A 16,874-nucleotide genomic window follows, 5' to 3' on the forward strand; every position below is an offset into this window, starting at 1 on the left:
CCTAGGGGGTACGGCAAGTGCAGGCGGCACCCGTACGCCCCGAACCTGCCAGGTGTCAGGAGGATCTAGGCCGCAAGAAGGGGACCGGCCCCTGGCCCAGTCGTGCAGCTTCAAGCCTCGGCTGGAAAATACCGGAGGCTTCTGACTTCTATAGCCAGAAGCCAAACTCTCACTTCAATCCCAGTAAGGTCGAGCAGGTCTGAGTAACTCCGACGGACAGGGGGGACCTCGCAGCACCCGAACAGGATTCACAGTGGGAAGCGCAGGGCAGGAGGGAGTAAAGACCCAGCGTGAAGTCGGTCTAGGAAGGTACATATGAAAGTGGGGTTCTGCCAGGTACAACTGAGCTGCCTGAGGAAGGACTGAACCCCTGCCCGGTGAACGCAGTGCGACGCGGGAGGCTTGCACCAGTACTGTGCACCTGAGGAACTTGAACAGAACTGTGAGTAAACTCGGATGACTGCACTGAACTGCCTCCGCTCCTTCATTTCACCAGTACCTTCTCCCTCCCTGCACTACAACGCCCAGCGCACCTCCTCCATTCTCTTCTACGCTGCCCTGAGGCCTGCTCCACCTGTGGGGAGCCATCCCATCACAGCTGCCCTATCATCCGCCTCAGAGGACTGTCGCAGCGCTGGTGATCCTCACCAGACACCACAGGTGGCGTCACGACAATTTCCCCCAACCAATAAGTTCCCCTTTCAGTGACCGCCTTGGGCCACGGACTGGGCCAGCCACAGTGATATCCCCGGCAACCAGAGGCCCGGCTGCCGAGTACCCCACGGCCCTGGGGGCGCGTCAGCCACTTCCTGTGGAGAGACAAAGACCTGCCCCCACTTTCTGTAGAGAAAAAAGATCTACAGCAAGAATGAATTTTTCAGAATTTGAGCTTGACATCCCTTATTTTAAGGCAAGTTGGCCTTTACTTTTTAGAAAAAGTTTTAGATTTTACACCATTTATAATCACCAGGATCTTTCCCTATCCTGACACTGGAGGTGGCACCTTGCATAGTAAGGTTGCAATGCGGCATGTGTGTACTAACTTCCAATCCTATTGAGTCAACACCTGCCTGTAGTTTGGATCTTTTCCCTATGGGGTGTAATAGTCAGCCCAAAATAAAAGCTGATTTTTACTTTGGTGGATCTACCACACTATCTATTAAAGGCACCTTTGCTTTCGCCAGACCTTTGACGGGGAAGTCAGGACTTTTAGTGAGACCTAAAAAGAGAATAATATGAATGGGCGCATCTGTATATTTGACTTACGCTGCTAAATGCAGAATTGATTCTTTCACGTTGTGTCCACTGGAGGCGCTGCATTCATAGAAAACTAAGCTACAGTCCTGAAAAATAAAAACATGTCAGCCAAGGACATGGATGGACTTCGTAGATTGGGGTCTTTAATCAACTGAGCAGCTCCACCCTTACGTTTAAATTTATGACATGCAATACCACCTTTCACCTACAGTGGCCGCTGTAAGAAACATGTGCCGCCCCCTGCAGCTTCATTTGGTAAATTCATCTGATATTCAGACTTTCAAGCATTTTTTTACACTTCAGGTTTTGAAAAACACCAGATAGGGGAAAAAAAGAGCACGTTACGTCTTTGAATCAGCTCTTGGTGAAATCTTCTCCAAACTGGGCACTGACCAATCAAAAAGTTGTAAAAAAAAAACTCTTTGAGAAAAAAAGTTTTCAAAATACTTCAGGCAGCAAAAAGTTCATTCAAAAACTCTCCATAATAAGAGCCTAGAAAACTAGAAAACTGCATTTACCCTTAGGCTGTGTTCACACTGAGTTTATTTTGTTGAGTTCTTGGTGCAGAAATTAAAAGGAAACTCTCCACATTATCTTCAAAAACTCAAAACTCCTCAAAAACTTGGCGTTTCCACTCACTTCATGTATTGAGGAATTCCAGAATCGTTCACAAGTTATTTAACCTCTAATGATGCAGCAACTTTTTTTTGCCTCCTTCCCTTTCAGCCTCCATTTTTCATTGTTCTTGTTTTATTTGGGAAGAGTTTATTTTTTTTATGCACCATTACAGGGTACATTAAGATTATCATAAAATTAATTGACATAAGACATTTCTGTTTACAATTAACAACCTCACTGCAAGCATTAATAATTAGATCTTTTAGACTGTTGAGACTGGTGTACTTATACTGAAATTTATGCCAGAATGACTGTATAATCCTAATATTAAGTCCAGCTATGGAGTGAGAGTCCAAGTATATTCAACCTCCTGAGCCAGCCTGAATAACGGCTGCAGCTTGTACTTAGCAGTGTAGAAACGCAGCAGGGAGGAGGGACACTGAGGGGCTGTCAATCAGGCTAGGTATTTATTTAATAGGCTTGCTTGTATGGCGCCATTATATACCCCATTAGGGCTCACAATCTAGATTCCCTATTACAATGTCTTTGCTGTGTGGGAGTAAACCCATGCAAACTTGAGTAGAATGTTGTCCTTAGTGGGCTTTGAACTCAGGACCCCAGCGTTGCAAAAGCAACAGTGCAACCACTGAGCTGCCGTGCTGCCTAAGTGGATGAGATTCAGCAGCAGCAGGTGGGACGGACACTGAGGAACTGTCAATAAGGCTACACAGGTGAAGATTCAGCAGCAGGGAGGAGGAACACTGAGGAGCTGTCAATCAGGCTCGGTGGGTGGGGATTCAGCAGAGGCAGGGAGGAGGGACACTGAGAAACTGTCTATCAGGCTAGGTGGGTGAGGATTCAGCAGAGGCAGGGAGGAGTGACAATGAGAAGCTGTCTATCAGCCTAGGTGGGTGGGGATTCAGCAAAGGCAGGGAGGAGGGACACTGAGAAGCTGTCAATCAGCCTAGGTGGGTGGGGATTCAGCAGAGGCAGGAAGGAGGGACATTGAGTACCTGTCAATTATGTTAGGTAGGAGGAGATACAGCAGAGGCAGGGAAGAGGGACACTGAGAAGCTGTCAATCAGACTAGGTGGGCGGGGATTCAGTAGAGGTAGAGAGGAGAAACACTGAGAAGCTGTCTATCAGGCTAGGTGGGTGGGGATTCAGCAAAGGCAGGGAGGAGGGACACTGAGAAGCTGTCAATCAGGCTAGGTGGGTGGGAATTCAGCAGAGGCAGGGAGGAGTGACAATGAGAAGCTGTCTATCAGGCTAGGTGGGTGGGGATTTAGCAAAGGCAGGGAGGAGGGACACTGAGAAGCTGTCAATCAGGCTAGGCGGGTGGGTATTCAGCAGAGGCAGGAAGGAGGGACATTGAGGACCTGTCAATTATGTTAGGTAGGAGGAGATACAGCAGAGGCAGGGAAGAGGGACACTGAGAAGCTGTCAATCAGGCTAGGTGGGTGGGGATTCAGCAGAGGCAGGAAGGAGGGACACTGAGGAGGAGCTGTCAATCATGCTAGTTAGGAGGAGATCAAGCAGCAACAGGAAGGAGGAACACTGAGGAGCTGGCAATCAGGCTAAGAGAGTGGAGAGTGAGTATAGACTTTCAAAAAGGATTCTACAGCCATTCTGACGTGGATTTTCTTAGTAAGCACACCAGCCTCATTAGGTCTATGAGAGCTAATTAATAATGCATGTGAAATCTGATGTTCATTTATAATCACAAACGTCTGGAGCAGAAAATTATGATTTAGCTCTTCAGCGATCGTTTGCAGTCAGTCTCTGTAATACCCCCCTTAGTTTGTGACAATAGTAGATGTTTTTCTAGGTGTTTGTTTGAGGACAAGAGAATGTGTGAAAACTTGTTACCCACAACTTTGAGGGGCTACTATCTAATACTATCTTATTAATGAGATGTCCATTAAGATGAGCAGAGGACCCTCCTTTACAACATCGCATAGGACATGTGGAAAAGGTTAGTCTAGATGAGACAACGCTATGGACTATACATTGGTCAAATGGTTGAATATATGCACGAGATGACCTAGAAATCCATCCTTCTGACAACAGAAATGAGTAAGACAGGAAGAGATGATTAAAATGTAATAGATGAGTTCTTTACCTTAGCGAGATGTTCTCCCAGACCGCAGGGCACTTCTCTTTCTTTATCAATGTCTGTTTTATTGCCCAACATTAATATAGGGATGTTCTCACCGGCTCCTTCCTATAAGGATAAGATACATGCAGTTGAGGTGTATTATGAGGTTCTGCAGCAGCTGAGGTGTATTAGGAGGTTCTGCAGCAGCTGAGGTTTATTAGGAGGTTCTGCAGCAGCTGAGGTGTATTAGGAGGTTCCGCAGCAGCTGAGGTGTATTATGAGGTTCTGTAGCAGCAGCTGAGGTGTATTATGAGGTTCTGTAGCAGCTGAGGTGTGTTATGATGTTCTGCAGCAGCTGAGGTGTATTATGAGGTTCTGCAGCAGCTGAGGTGTATTATGATGTTCTGCAGTAGCTGAGGTGTGTATTTTGAGGTTCTGCAGCAGCTGGGGTGTGTATTATGAGGTTCTGCAGCAGCAGAGGTATATTATGATGTTCCGCAGCAGCTGAGGTGTATTATAGGGTTCTGCAGCAGGTGAGGTGTGTATTTTGAGGTTCTGCAGCAGCTGAGGTGTATTATGATGTTCCGCAGCAGCTGAGGTGTGTATTCTGAGGTTTTGCAGCAGCTGAGGTGTGTATTTTGAGCTTCAGCAGCAGCTGAGGTGTATTATCAGGGTCTGTAGCAGCTGAGGTGTATTATCAGGGTCTGCAGCAGCTGAGGTGTATTATCAGGGTCTGCAGCAGCTGAGGTGTATTATGAGGTTCTGCAGCAGCTGAGGTGTATTATCAGGGTCTGCAGCAGCTGAGGTGTATTATGAGGTTCTGCAGCAGCTGAGATGTATTATCAGGGTCTGCAGCAGCTGAGGTGTATTATGAGGTTCTGCAGCAGCTGAGGTGTATTATCAGGGTCTGCAGCAGCTGAGGTGTATTATGATGTTCTGCAGCAGCTGAGGTGTATTATCAGGGTCTGCAGCAGCTGAGGTGTATTAGGATGTTCTGCAGCAGCTGAGGTGTATTATCAGGGTCTGCAGCAGCTGAGGTGTATTATCAGGGTCTGCAGCAGCTGAGGTGTATTATGAGGTTCTGCAGCACCTGAGGTGTATTATCAGGGTCTGTAGCAGCTGAGGTGTGTTATCAGGGTCTGTAGCAGCTGAGGTGTATTATCAGGGTCTGTAGCAGCTGAGGTGTGTTATCAGGGTCTGTAGCAGCTGAGGTGTATTATGAGGTTCTGCAGCAGCTGAGGTGTATTATCAGGGTCTGCAGCAGCTGAGGTGTATTATCAGGGTCTGCAGCAGCTGAGGTGTATTATCAGGGTCTGTAGCAGCTGAGGTGTATTATCAGGGTCTGCAGCAGCTGAGGTGTATTATCAGGGTCTGTAGCAGCTGAGGTGTATTATCAGGGTCTGCAGCAGCTGAGGTGTATTATCAGGGTCTGTAGCAGCTGAGGTGTGTTATCAGGGTCTGTAGCAGCTGAGGTGTATTATGAGGTTCTGCAGCAGCTGAGGTGTATTATCAGGGTCTGCAGCAGCTGAGGTGTATTATCAGGGTCTGTAGCAGCTGAGGTGTATTATCAGGGTCTGCAGCAGCTGAGGTGTATTATCAGGGTCTGCAGCAGCTGAGGTGTATTATCAGGGTCTGTAGCAGCTGAGGTGTATTATCAGGGTCTGCAGCAGCTGAGGTGTATTATCAGGGTCTGTAGCAGCTGAGGTGTATTATCAGGGTCTGCAGCAGCTGAGGTGTATTATCAGGGTCTGTAGCAGCTGAGGTGTGTTATCAGGGTCTGTAGCAGCTGAGGTGTATTATGAGGTTCTGCAGCAGCTGAGGTGTATTATCAGGGTCTGCAGCAGCTGAGGTGTATTATCAGGGTCTGTAGCAGCTGAGGTGTATTATCAGGGTCTGCAGCAGCTGAGGTGTATTATAAGGTTCTGCAGCAGCTGAGGTGTATTATCAGGGTCTGTAGCAGCTGAGGTGTATTATCAGGGTCTGCAGCAGCTGAGGTGTATTATCAGGGTCTGCAGCAGCTGAGGTGTATTATCAGGGTCTGCAGCAGCTGAGGTGGGTATTATTTAGCTCTCTCTTACCTCCACACTGGTGAGCCATTGTCGCACTGCTGTAAATGTGTCTTTGGAGGTGATATCGTACATTACAATGACACCGTCCGCTTTCCTAAAGAATTGTTTGGTGATACTGCGGTACCTGGCGTGGATACAGGAAAGGAAAAATGCAATCAGATAAGATCTAACCTTGTAGGTGATTGCATGATATTATACAAACATGCAGATGTAGAAAAACTGCCTAAAACTAAAACTGTCTTAGTTTCCAATATCATAAGTTTTGATTGGCGCGGGTCGGGCTGCATGGACCCCCACTGATCCATAAAATGAAGCAGCAGTGAACTCTTTCTCTTGGGTATAGGAATGTAATCCGACAAGCCTAAGAACCTCAAGGACCTGCCTGAGATCACCTACTTTTGGGAGGAGTTTACATAAAGCACAACCATTTTTGGATGGAGGCGGACCAAATCTGAAAATTTGTGAGAGTTCTGGAAAATATGGGACAATATGAGATCAATCGAAATTGATGAGCCCAATCGCCCAGGCTGAATGCAACCTACAAATAGCTGCAAGAATCTGATTTTGAGGTGAAATGATCAGACCTTAAAGGATCATTTCAATTAGCTCCTACTCATAGATGCATGGAATCGAGGAGAAGCCATTATGGGGCTGGATTCTGCAACCCACCAGGACAAAAGGGCGATTCCTCCTTGCTTGCTTAAAATGCGCTTGCTCAGGAAAAAAAAAGAGTCCTACACTGGTTCTTGCCATCTCCTCTAGCCAGGGACGTTACCCATAGTAGTATATTAGTGTGTAACTAAAAACCTTTCTTGCCCGGCTGTGTCCCAGAGCTGTAGCGCCACCTGACAGTTTTCCACCGTTACCGTCTTCACGCTGTAATCGATACCTGCGTGATGAAATGGAGAAAGATATTGTCAGGAACAGAAGCAAAAACAATAGAGGATCTATAACTACACTGCCGAAGACACCATATGATGAAAAAGGAGATCCAGGAGTCAATATGTGGTTTTATTAGTCAACGCGTTTCAAAGTTCACAGACTTCTTATTAGACCTGTTGACATAGGAATGGCGCACATCTTGTGAAGGGGAGCACTTGTTTAGAAGATGGTACAGTCCTTACAGCATGATGTATCTCTTAGCACTGAATGGGGGTCCTACGTCAGAATCTGCTTTACTGTATATCAGCCACTCCCCTGGTGACCTCACTTGGGAGCCGGTAAATTAGATGTGGGCTCAGCTTCAGAAAATTATGAGGACTTCAGCTCACCTGGAGGTCCCAGGTGGGAGATATTAAGGCCATATTTCCTATCATGATTTTAGCTTTCTATACATTTGAGACATGGCATATACAACTTAATCCATCTGGCCAATATTAATTCTGGCTAATGCGCCTGTCGCACAATGCAATGCAAATGAATGTGTTGTGTTTGGAACTGAGCCACAATGCCAAAAATATGACTCCCATATCTATAGACTCTACACTTGTCAAAAAAAAACCTATTCATATTTATGGAAGGAACTAAAACTCAGAGTTCATAGAAGTAACCCACGGAACCTTCGGGATTTAAAGAGTGTTTGTGTGGAAGACTGGGCCAAAATCACAGCTAAGCAATGCCTGTGACTAATTTCTCCATGCAGGAGACGTCTTGAAGCTGTCATCTTAAATAAATTTTAGTAAGCGTGTTCAAAAACTATACTAGTGGTAGTAAGTTAACCCTATAAAAACATGGGGGGCTTTATCTTACTGCGTCACTATTGTAAATAATAATACAATATATGCCTCAAATACTCCTTTAAGGTGGGACGATGTGCCATTCTTGGAATTGCCTTTGTTCTTTGGGTGTTATAACCCAAAAGAAGTCCTATCATTAACATTTTTTTAATCAAAAAGACATCATGGGACCAGATTTTAGAAAGGATACATGAAGCTTTCAAACATAACCCTTCCTGCCCAGGGCAATTATTTTGGTCTGGTTGGATATGTTTAATTGGAAAATGATCTATTGTATTTTATGTTAAACATATTTTTTTACAAATAGTTTAATTTTTGATTTCCATGTTTCCATCTATATCCTGAAATATTCTGGTTTTCACTCAGGTCACAAAAGCTGACACTTCATGTTCTGTAGAAATCACTTCTCGTTTGCGGGTATTTTGTGATGGGAGTAGGGCATGAGATCGAGTCCAAGTCCTAGTGGTGGATTGCGAAAACTCCACCAAATTTTGTGCCTTGAGGTTCTCGCACAATCCTGGATCACCATCACTTAATTTCTCCCTCTACATTGGTTGTATATGGAGCACTATAATCATCAACAAACAAAAACAGCAGCAAAAATAACAATAATAAAACAATAAAATATGAAAAAAAATCTGTATTTTTTACGTTTCAAATTAAGGATCTGTTATCACACTGATTTCAGATATCCCGGGGCCAAGGGCTCCTTCCCTATCCCTAATGCTAGGGGCGCCCTAGCTATCCCTGCTGTTCGAATTACTTCTAATGGTGAAGACACCGGTGCCACGTGCCTTGCTGAGCTCCTAAATCAGCCCTTATCTGTTCCCTCCCACACCAAGGAAAGTGGGGAGTTGTAGTGTATAAGAATATACAAACCAGACTAACAAGGGAAGACGTACAGGGATAAATAAAAATACCAATCATACAAATATGCACTCACAAACAACATAGTGTAACACCGGGAAGTTTCGGAAGGAAAAAAAACAAAATAGGAGAAGATGAGGATATGCACACAGACAAATCACCAAGCAACAGTCTTTAAAACAACTCTCCAAACGCCTCCTCAAACAACCAATACCTTCAACTCCAGAACCAGGCATTATGAAACCAACACTGGCAGTCCCTGATTGCCAGAGGTGAGTATATATAGCAGAGGGTAGTGGCCAACACTGAAGAGCTGAGACCATCAAAGCAGGGAAGCTACAGAAGTTCTCAACTGAACAGATTACCTGTACAGAAACCTGCACTGTTTAATATGGTGGTGAAATGCTTCTAATCAGTGCAGGAGTATGTGAAATCAGACACCGTGGTCTTCTAGCTCCTCTCTGTTGTGGTAACCCTGTGACAGGATCATTTTAGTTCCATTTCAACTTTTTTATTGTTGTTTTTGTGACATTTTTGGTCTTTTGTTCTCTTCCATCTGTCATTCCCAAAATCCATAAATGTTCCATTTTTGCATCTTTTAGCTGATGCAAAATGTTATCAAGAGCACAATCTGTTTCTATTAGCAAATTTCTTCCCTACAGTAGAAGGAACTCACTGAGATGTGGCAGGAGAACAGGTTGTAGCTTCACCTTTGACCCGATGGATTTGGCAAGCAAAAAGCTGGAATATATAACGCTAATTTATTATGGTGTTTTACTGCAGCAGGAGACGGATTGCGCTGGATAAGGTATGCATGGCTGGACTCCTTTAGTTTTTGGCAGGATAACCCGTAATATCACACATCGTGGTCTGGGCTCGCTGCATTGATAGACCCCAGGGGACATATTCAACTTTATGTTTGAAGGACCAAAGCAAGACAACCTGAATAGGTAATGGAGCATGAAAGGGGAAGCGTTTAAGCCGAGGTATAACCTTCCTAAGAGATTTACGGAGGATATGCAAAAAATTGGATACAACCAGCTATGTTTTATTTAGGAGGCTAATAAGACGAGGCTGCTGGGAACTACGACATCTGGTCCTAATATTAGGACGGTGGCATAATTAGTCATAATCAATTAACCAGCTGATTAGAAAACATATTGTGGATCATTTAAGGTGCACCAAGTACTGGACATACGTAACATAATATATGTATTTGGATAGTTTTTGGCCTATATTGGATGTTACAAGAAATTATCTAATTTGCTATTCTCTGCCTGTTGACAAGTGTAATCTGTCCCTAGTAAGCGAGACCCCGAGACAGATAACAAAAACAGGTGCGGGTCTTTGATTCTCAACAGGAAGTGGGGCAGATCTTTGTCTTTGCATTGGAAGTGGGGTCGGGTCTTCGACACTCTACAAGTGGGGGAAGGTCTTAGTCTCCACAGGAAGTGGGGTCGGGTTTTTGTTTTCATAGGAAGTGGAATGGGAATTTGACACTCTACAGGAAGTGGGAGAGGGTCATTGTTTCTCAACAAGAAGTGAGGAGGATCATTGTGCTTCCAGAAAAAGTGGAGGCAGGTCTTCAAATCTCTACAAGTGGGGGTGGGTCTTTGCCTCTCTACAGGCAGTGGAGTTGAGCCTTTGTTTCAAGAGGAAATGGAATGGAAATTTGATGTTCTACAGGAAGTGGGGGAGGGTCATCATTTCTCAACAGGAATTTCTTTGTCTTTAGAGGGAGTGGAGCAGGTCATTATCTCTCTAAAGGAAGTGGAGTCGAGCCTTTGTTTCTGTAGGAAATGGAATGGAAATTTGACACTCTACAGGAAGTGGGGGTGGGTCATAATTTCTCAACAGGTGGGAGGATCTTTGTCTTTCCCCAAAAGTGGGGGTGGTTCTTCGAATCTCTACAAGTGGGGACAGGTCTTTGTCTTTAGAGGGAGTGGGGCAGGTCTTTTTCTCTCTACAGGAAATGGTCTTGGGTTATTGTTTCTACAGGAAGTAGAATGTAAATTTAACTTTCTACAGGAAGTAGGTGATTGGTTCTCAACAGGTAGTGGGAAGGATATTTGTCTTTCCCCAAAAAATGGTGCTTGTCTTCGAATCTCTATAACTGGGGGATGGTCTTTGTTTTTACAGTAAGTAGGGCAGGTCTTTGTCTCTCTACAGGAAATGGTCTTCGGTCTTTATTTTTACAAAAATGTAAATTTGACACTCTTCAGGAAGTGGTGGGCGGGTCATCATTTCTCAACAGGAAGTGGGGTGGATATTTGGCTTTCCACAATAAGTGGGGACGAATTTTCAACTCTCTATAAGTGAGGGCAGGTCTTTACAAGAAGTGAGGTTGGGTCTTTATTTTTCAATTGGAAGTGGAATGGGAATTTGACTCTCTACAGTAAGTGGGGACGGGGCATCATTTCTCAACAGGATGTGGGGTGGGTTTTTGTTTCTCTACAGCAAGTGGAGGCAAGTCTTTGTCTCATAACAGACATAACACAGAGGTGGGCTTTCAGTTAAGGGCAGGTAACTTTTTTGGGAAATGGTAAGTGCAATGCATGCTGGGAAATGAGATAATGGAAGTTCTAGCTCCTTTTGTGCTGACAAAGTGTTTATGAAGTGGAACCACTCATTAGCAAAGATTAGATGTCAAGTTTCAAAGCTGGAGTATTGAGACAGTTCCCCCACATATTAGACTGACTGATATATGCCCCAAAAGCAGTTTTAACTTGTAGGGGTATGTGGGTTACTAGTCAAGGCATTCTTCCTATAATTATATGTATTTAATGGAATATTAATTTATTTGTATACTCAGGACAGTGATGATATGGTTTTCCATTGCACCACAATACCTGATCTAACCCATAGATAAGAGTGATGTTGATGCTGTAAACTTTAGGCAGAGGTGCAGCTATAGTGGGTGCAGAAGTATCTGGGCACAGGAGCATAGAGTGACACAAGAAGGTTCCCTTGGCCTGTATGTGCTTCAAACAACCTGTAAACAGAGGTAGTGCTGTTTTTGGAAGAAGTCTCCTTAAAGAGTACTGTCACTTTCGATAAATTTTGTTGTTGTTGTTACCTGGTCTAAATGTTGCTGTTCTCCTGAAACCTGCAATGCTTTTCTTTTATTCCTGCGCCTCTACATTCCTGAGATATGGCCTTCTCTTCTACTTTTATCAGCCAAGTGGGTGTGATCCTCAACTGTTCACTGCAGATTTTTTCTTGTTGACCACACCCAGTTGAATAACAAGACTGGATTAATATACGACTAAGGGGAGGAGGGCATATCTCAGGAATGCAGAGGAGCAGGAAGAAAAGAAAAACATAGCCAGATTCAGGAGAACAGCGGCATTTACACCTAATTTTAAAAAATTACATATATACGGCAAGTGACATATTCTATTTGAAGGGTTTCTCATACTGGACAAACCCTTCAAGGAGATCAGCTGAGTATGAAGTCGTATTTCCAGTGCTTTAAGGTCATCTTGTAGAGGAAAAAAGGAGACCTTTTTTTAAAATCCTGGACAACCCCTTTAAATGGAGACCAAAAAAAAAATGTCCATCTATAAACATCTTTTCAGTACTTTTAAAGTTGATATTAGCAGGAACCGTACATGACCTCTTGGTAAACCTGTCACTTGGAAGCCAGGAGCGATATTTATCCTGAAGAAGCTGTTACGCGTTACGCTCCCCTGCTGGCATCTTTTTTTCCGATCATATTAAAACTGTGTTTGTTGTGCACTGTGCCATCCTTTTTATATCGTTTCACGGCGCGTTTTAATATAAATTATGCTGATGTGATGCAAAATAGCCAAATGCTTATGATAAATCAAGGGAAATATTCATGAGACGCAGCACAAACGGATGCAAAGCGAGGGAATTGAAGTCTGTTGACTGTATTTTTTTCCAGCTGGGCCGGTGGGAGTTTTGTCACAGATACAGAATTTTCTTGGGTACATTTATATGGTAGATTTAGCGGCCTGGGATGAAGCTAGTGGGTTCTGCTCAGTCATGCTTGGAAAGCATCGCCTAACGGCGCGCGAATTTGTTTCTCCTAGGGTATCACAAGAAAGAAGACAGACATCAAGTCAGCAGGGACAAGGAGCAGCATGGCAGATGTGACAACCTACATGGTGAGCTGCAACATGTGCTACATGTTCACAGATCGACCAGAAGCTGAAACCAACTTCACCTGCCAGAAGTGTAGACTACTGGCTCTTTTAGAAGAAAAGGTGCGGGGACTGGAAGAAAGAATTGCGACATTAAAACTCATCAAGGAAAATGAAGACTTCCTGGACAGAACAGAAGCGTCACTACTGGTCACAGAAAGTGAACGAAGCGTCAGAGAACCTCCAGAGGCAGACAAGTGGAGGCAAGTGACCAAAAGAAGCAAGAAGACCATGGAGACACCACCAACCACACAACTGAGAAACAGATTCCAAGGACTTGTGGAGGACGAAGATGGCACACCTAAGGATGAGGAACTACCAGCAAGCAAAAAAGAAAAGAGCACCCAGAAACACCCAGAAGCGACAAGAAAAAGGACAGCCAAGAAGGGAAGAAGAGTGGTGGTGGTGGGAGACTCGCTACTGAGAGGAACAGAAGCAGCTATCTGCAGACCGGATATAACCGCAAGAGAAGTATGCTGCCTCCCAGGGGCGAAGATCAAGGATGTTACCGATAGGATACCAAAGCTCATCAGTCCCAAGGATGTCCACCCATTTCTTCTGATACATGTTGGCACCAATGACACGGCAAAGAAGGACCTACCGACAATCTGCAAGGACTTTGAAGCATTGGGGAAGAAAGTAAAAGAACTGGATGCGCAGGTAGTTTTTTCTTCTATCCTTCCAGTAGACGGGCATGGCGTCAGGAGATGGAACAGGATCCTTGATGTGAACAGCTGGCTGAGACGATGGTGCAGACAACAAGGATTTGGATTCCTGGACCACGGTGTGAATTACCTCTATGATGGACTCCTTGCCAGAGACGGACTACACCTCAACAAACCCGGGAAACACACATTCGCCAGGAGAATCGCAACACTCATCAGGAGGGCGTTAAACTAGAAGAAGAGGGGATGGGAAGAAAAACGCCGGACACGAAGATGCAACCAGAGGACATACTAATGAAAGATATGAAGTGCGACAAAGAAGGTCCAAGACCAGATACTTGGAAGGAAGGTAAGAAAATTTCTAATACAATCCACAGGGAGAAGATTGGAACAAAACAAAATCGTGTAAACTGCGTGCTAGCAAATGCCAGGAGCCTGACAAACAAGATGGATGAACTGGAAGCAGAAATATCTACAGGTAACTATGACATAGTGGGAATAACCGAGACATGGTTGGATGAAAGCTATGACTGGGCAGTTAACTTACAGGGTTACAGTCTGTTTAGAAGGGATCGAAGAAATCGGAAAGGGGGTGGAGTCTGTCTATATGTAAAGACGTGTCTAAAGCCTACAATACGGGAGGATGTATGGGAGGGAAATGAGGAGGTCGAGTCCTTATGGGTGGAGATACATGGGGCAAAAAACAATAATAAAATTATCATAGGAGTCTGTTATAAACCACCAAATATAGCAGAAGCCACGGAAAGTCTATTAATGAGACAAATAGATGAAGTAGCAAAAAATAACGAGGTGATTATTATGGGGGACTTCAACTACCCCGATATAGACTGGGAAACCGAAAGCTGTAGATCTCAGAAAGGAAACAGGTTTCTGTCAATTATCAAAGACAATTATTTGTCACAACTTGTGCAGGAACCAACTAGAGGGACGGCCCTTTTAGACTTAATATTAACTAACAGGCCAGACAGAATAACTGAGGTGCAGGTTGGGGGGCACCTCGGAAATAGTGACCACAACATTATACAATTCCACATGTGCTTCAGTAGGGAGCCCAGCAAGGGAGTCACAAAAACACTGAACTTCAGGAGGGCAAAGTTTGATCAGCTAAGAGATGCCCTTCACCTTATAGACTGGGATAGTATCTTCAGTAATAGGAGCACGGATAGAAAATGGGAAATTTTCAAAACAGTCCTACATAGTCACTGTAGAAGGTACATACCTTATGGGAATAAAAGGGCTAGGAATAGGAGGAAGCCAATGTGGCTAAATAAGGAAGTCAAGAGGGCAATGAAAAACAAAAAAAGGGCTTTCGGTAAACTTAAACAAGAAGGCAGCGAGGAAGCGCTAATATCTTATAGGGAAAAAAACAGAATCTGTAAGAAACAAATAAGAATAGCAAAAGAGGAGACAGAGAGACTAATTGCCAAAGAAAGTAAAACGAATCCCAAACTGTTCTTTAACTATATAAACAGTAAAAGGATTAAAACTGATGGAGTTGGCCCATTGAAAAATAACCTGGGTAAAATCATAGAGGGCGATGAGGGTAAAGCAAACCTACTCAATAGCTTCTTCTCCACTGTTTTCACAAAAGAAAACAATTTATCGGAGGAAATGCAAAGTGATAAAGTAAACCCTCCGCTAAATATCACCCACCTAACCCAGGAGGAAGTTCAGAAACGCCTAAATAATATCAAAATAGACAAGTCACCAGGCCCAGATGGCATACACCCCCGGGTACTAAAAGAATTAAGTAATGTGATAGACAGACCGCTGTATCTTATATTCAAGCACTCTTTATGGACAGGGACTGCCCCACTAGACTGGCGCCAAGCAAATGTGGTACCAATATTCAAAAAGGGGTCTAAAAGTGACCCTGGGAACTATAGACCAGTCAGCTTAACCTCTGTTGTGGGTAAATTGTTTGAAGGATTTCTTAGAGATGCTATTGTAGAATATCTTAATGATAATAACTGTCTAACTCCATATCAACATGGATTCATGAGGGATCGCTCCTGCCAAACAAACCTGATTGCCTTCTACGAGGAGGTGAGCTCACAGCTGGACCGTGGAGAGTCAGTGGATGTTGTATACCTTGACTTCTCCAAAGCATTTGATACCGTGCCACACAAAAGGTTGGTATATAAAATGAGAATGCTTGGTCTGGGGGATAATGTGTGTAAGTGGGTAAATAGCTGGCTGAGTGATAGAAAGCAGAGGGTGGTTATCAATGGAGTAAGCTCAGGGTGTGTCAGGGTTACTAGCGGGGTGCCTCAAGGGTCTGTCTTGGGCCCTATATTATTTAATATATTTATTAATGATCTAGTGGAAGGGTTGCATAGTAAAATAGCAATATTTGCAGATGATACTAAACTTTGTAAAGTAGTTAACACAGATGAGGATAGGGCACAGCTACAGGAGGATTTAGATAAATTGGGGAGTTGGGCCAAAAAATGGCAAATGGGGTTCAATGCCGATAAATGTAAGGTCATGCACATGGGAAAGAAAAACAGCAGTCACCCATACATATTAAATGGGAAATCGTTGGGGAAATCTGACATGGAGAAGGACCTGGGCGTCTTGGTTAATAGCAAATTAAATTGGAGTGCCCAGTGTCAGGCAGCAGCTGCGAAGGCAAATAGAGTCATGGCATGCATCAGAAGAGGAATAGGGGCATATGATGAGAACATTGTTCTTCCTCTGTATAAAGCGCTGGTAAGGCCGCACTTAGAATATTGTGCACAGTTCTGGGCTCCGGTGCTCAGGAAAGACATATTGGAGCTAGAGAGGGTACAAAGGAGGGCGACTAAGGTAATAAAGGGAATGGAGGGACTAGAATACCCAGAGAGGTTGTCAAAATTAGGCCTATTTACGTTGGAAAAGAGAAGGCTTAGGGGAGACCTCATAAACATGTATAAATACATCAGGGGGCAGTACAGAGATCTCTCCCATGACCTGTTTATACCAAGGATGGTGACAAAGACGAGGGGGCACACTATGCGTCTGGAGGAAAGGAGGTTCCTGCACCAGCATAGAAGGGGATTCTTTACGGTCAGAGCCGTGAGACTCTGGAACTCTCTGGGAGAGGAAGTGGTGATGTCCAACTCACTTAATGAGTTCAAGAGAGGCCTGGACGCCTTTCTTGAGAACAATAAAATTACATCTTATGCTTAGTGATAGTTAATTAATCCAGATTGGTGTCGGGAAGTGAATTTTTTCCTCAATGATGTCAATTGGCCTATACCGCATGTTTTTTTTTTTTTTTTTTTTTTTTTGCGTTCCGCTGGATCAACGCTGCGGAATAGCTGCAGTGCACAAGAAATAGGCTGAACTGGATGGACGCTTGTCTTTTTTCGGCCTTATAAACTATGTAACTATGT

General features: G+C 44.1%; 1 protein-coding gene across 2 annotated transcripts in view; it reads right to left on the reverse strand.

Moving 5' to 3' along the window:
• CRACR2A (calcium release activated channel regulator 2A) overlaps positions 1 to 16,874 on the reverse strand; it is a 157,751-nt gene that overhangs the window by 13,113 nt on the left and 127,764 nt on the right. For both annotated transcript variants that reach the window (XM_073649947.1, XM_073649946.1), the window contains exons 14-17: positions 6,850 to 6,931; positions 6,052 to 6,166; positions 3,998 to 4,099; positions 1,267 to 1,343 (exon numbers count right to left, since the gene is read on the reverse strand). In XM_073649947.1, the coding sequence (XP_073506048.1) occupies positions 1,267 to 1,343; positions 3,998 to 4,099; positions 6,052 to 6,166; positions 6,850 to 6,931 (376 nt within the window). The remainder of the gene's footprint in view (positions 1 to 1,266; positions 1,344 to 3,997; positions 4,100 to 6,051; positions 6,167 to 6,849; positions 6,932 to 16,874) is intronic.

The sequence above is a fragment of the Phyllobates terribilis genome, unplaced genomic scaffold (assembly GCF_046119375.1).
Source record: "Phyllobates terribilis strain yellow unplaced genomic scaffold, ASM4611937v1 Scaffold_10__3_contigs__length_209671492, whole genome shotgun sequence".
NCBI classification, from domain to species: Eukaryota; Metazoa; Chordata; class Amphibia; order Anura; family Dendrobatidae; genus Phyllobates; species Phyllobates terribilis.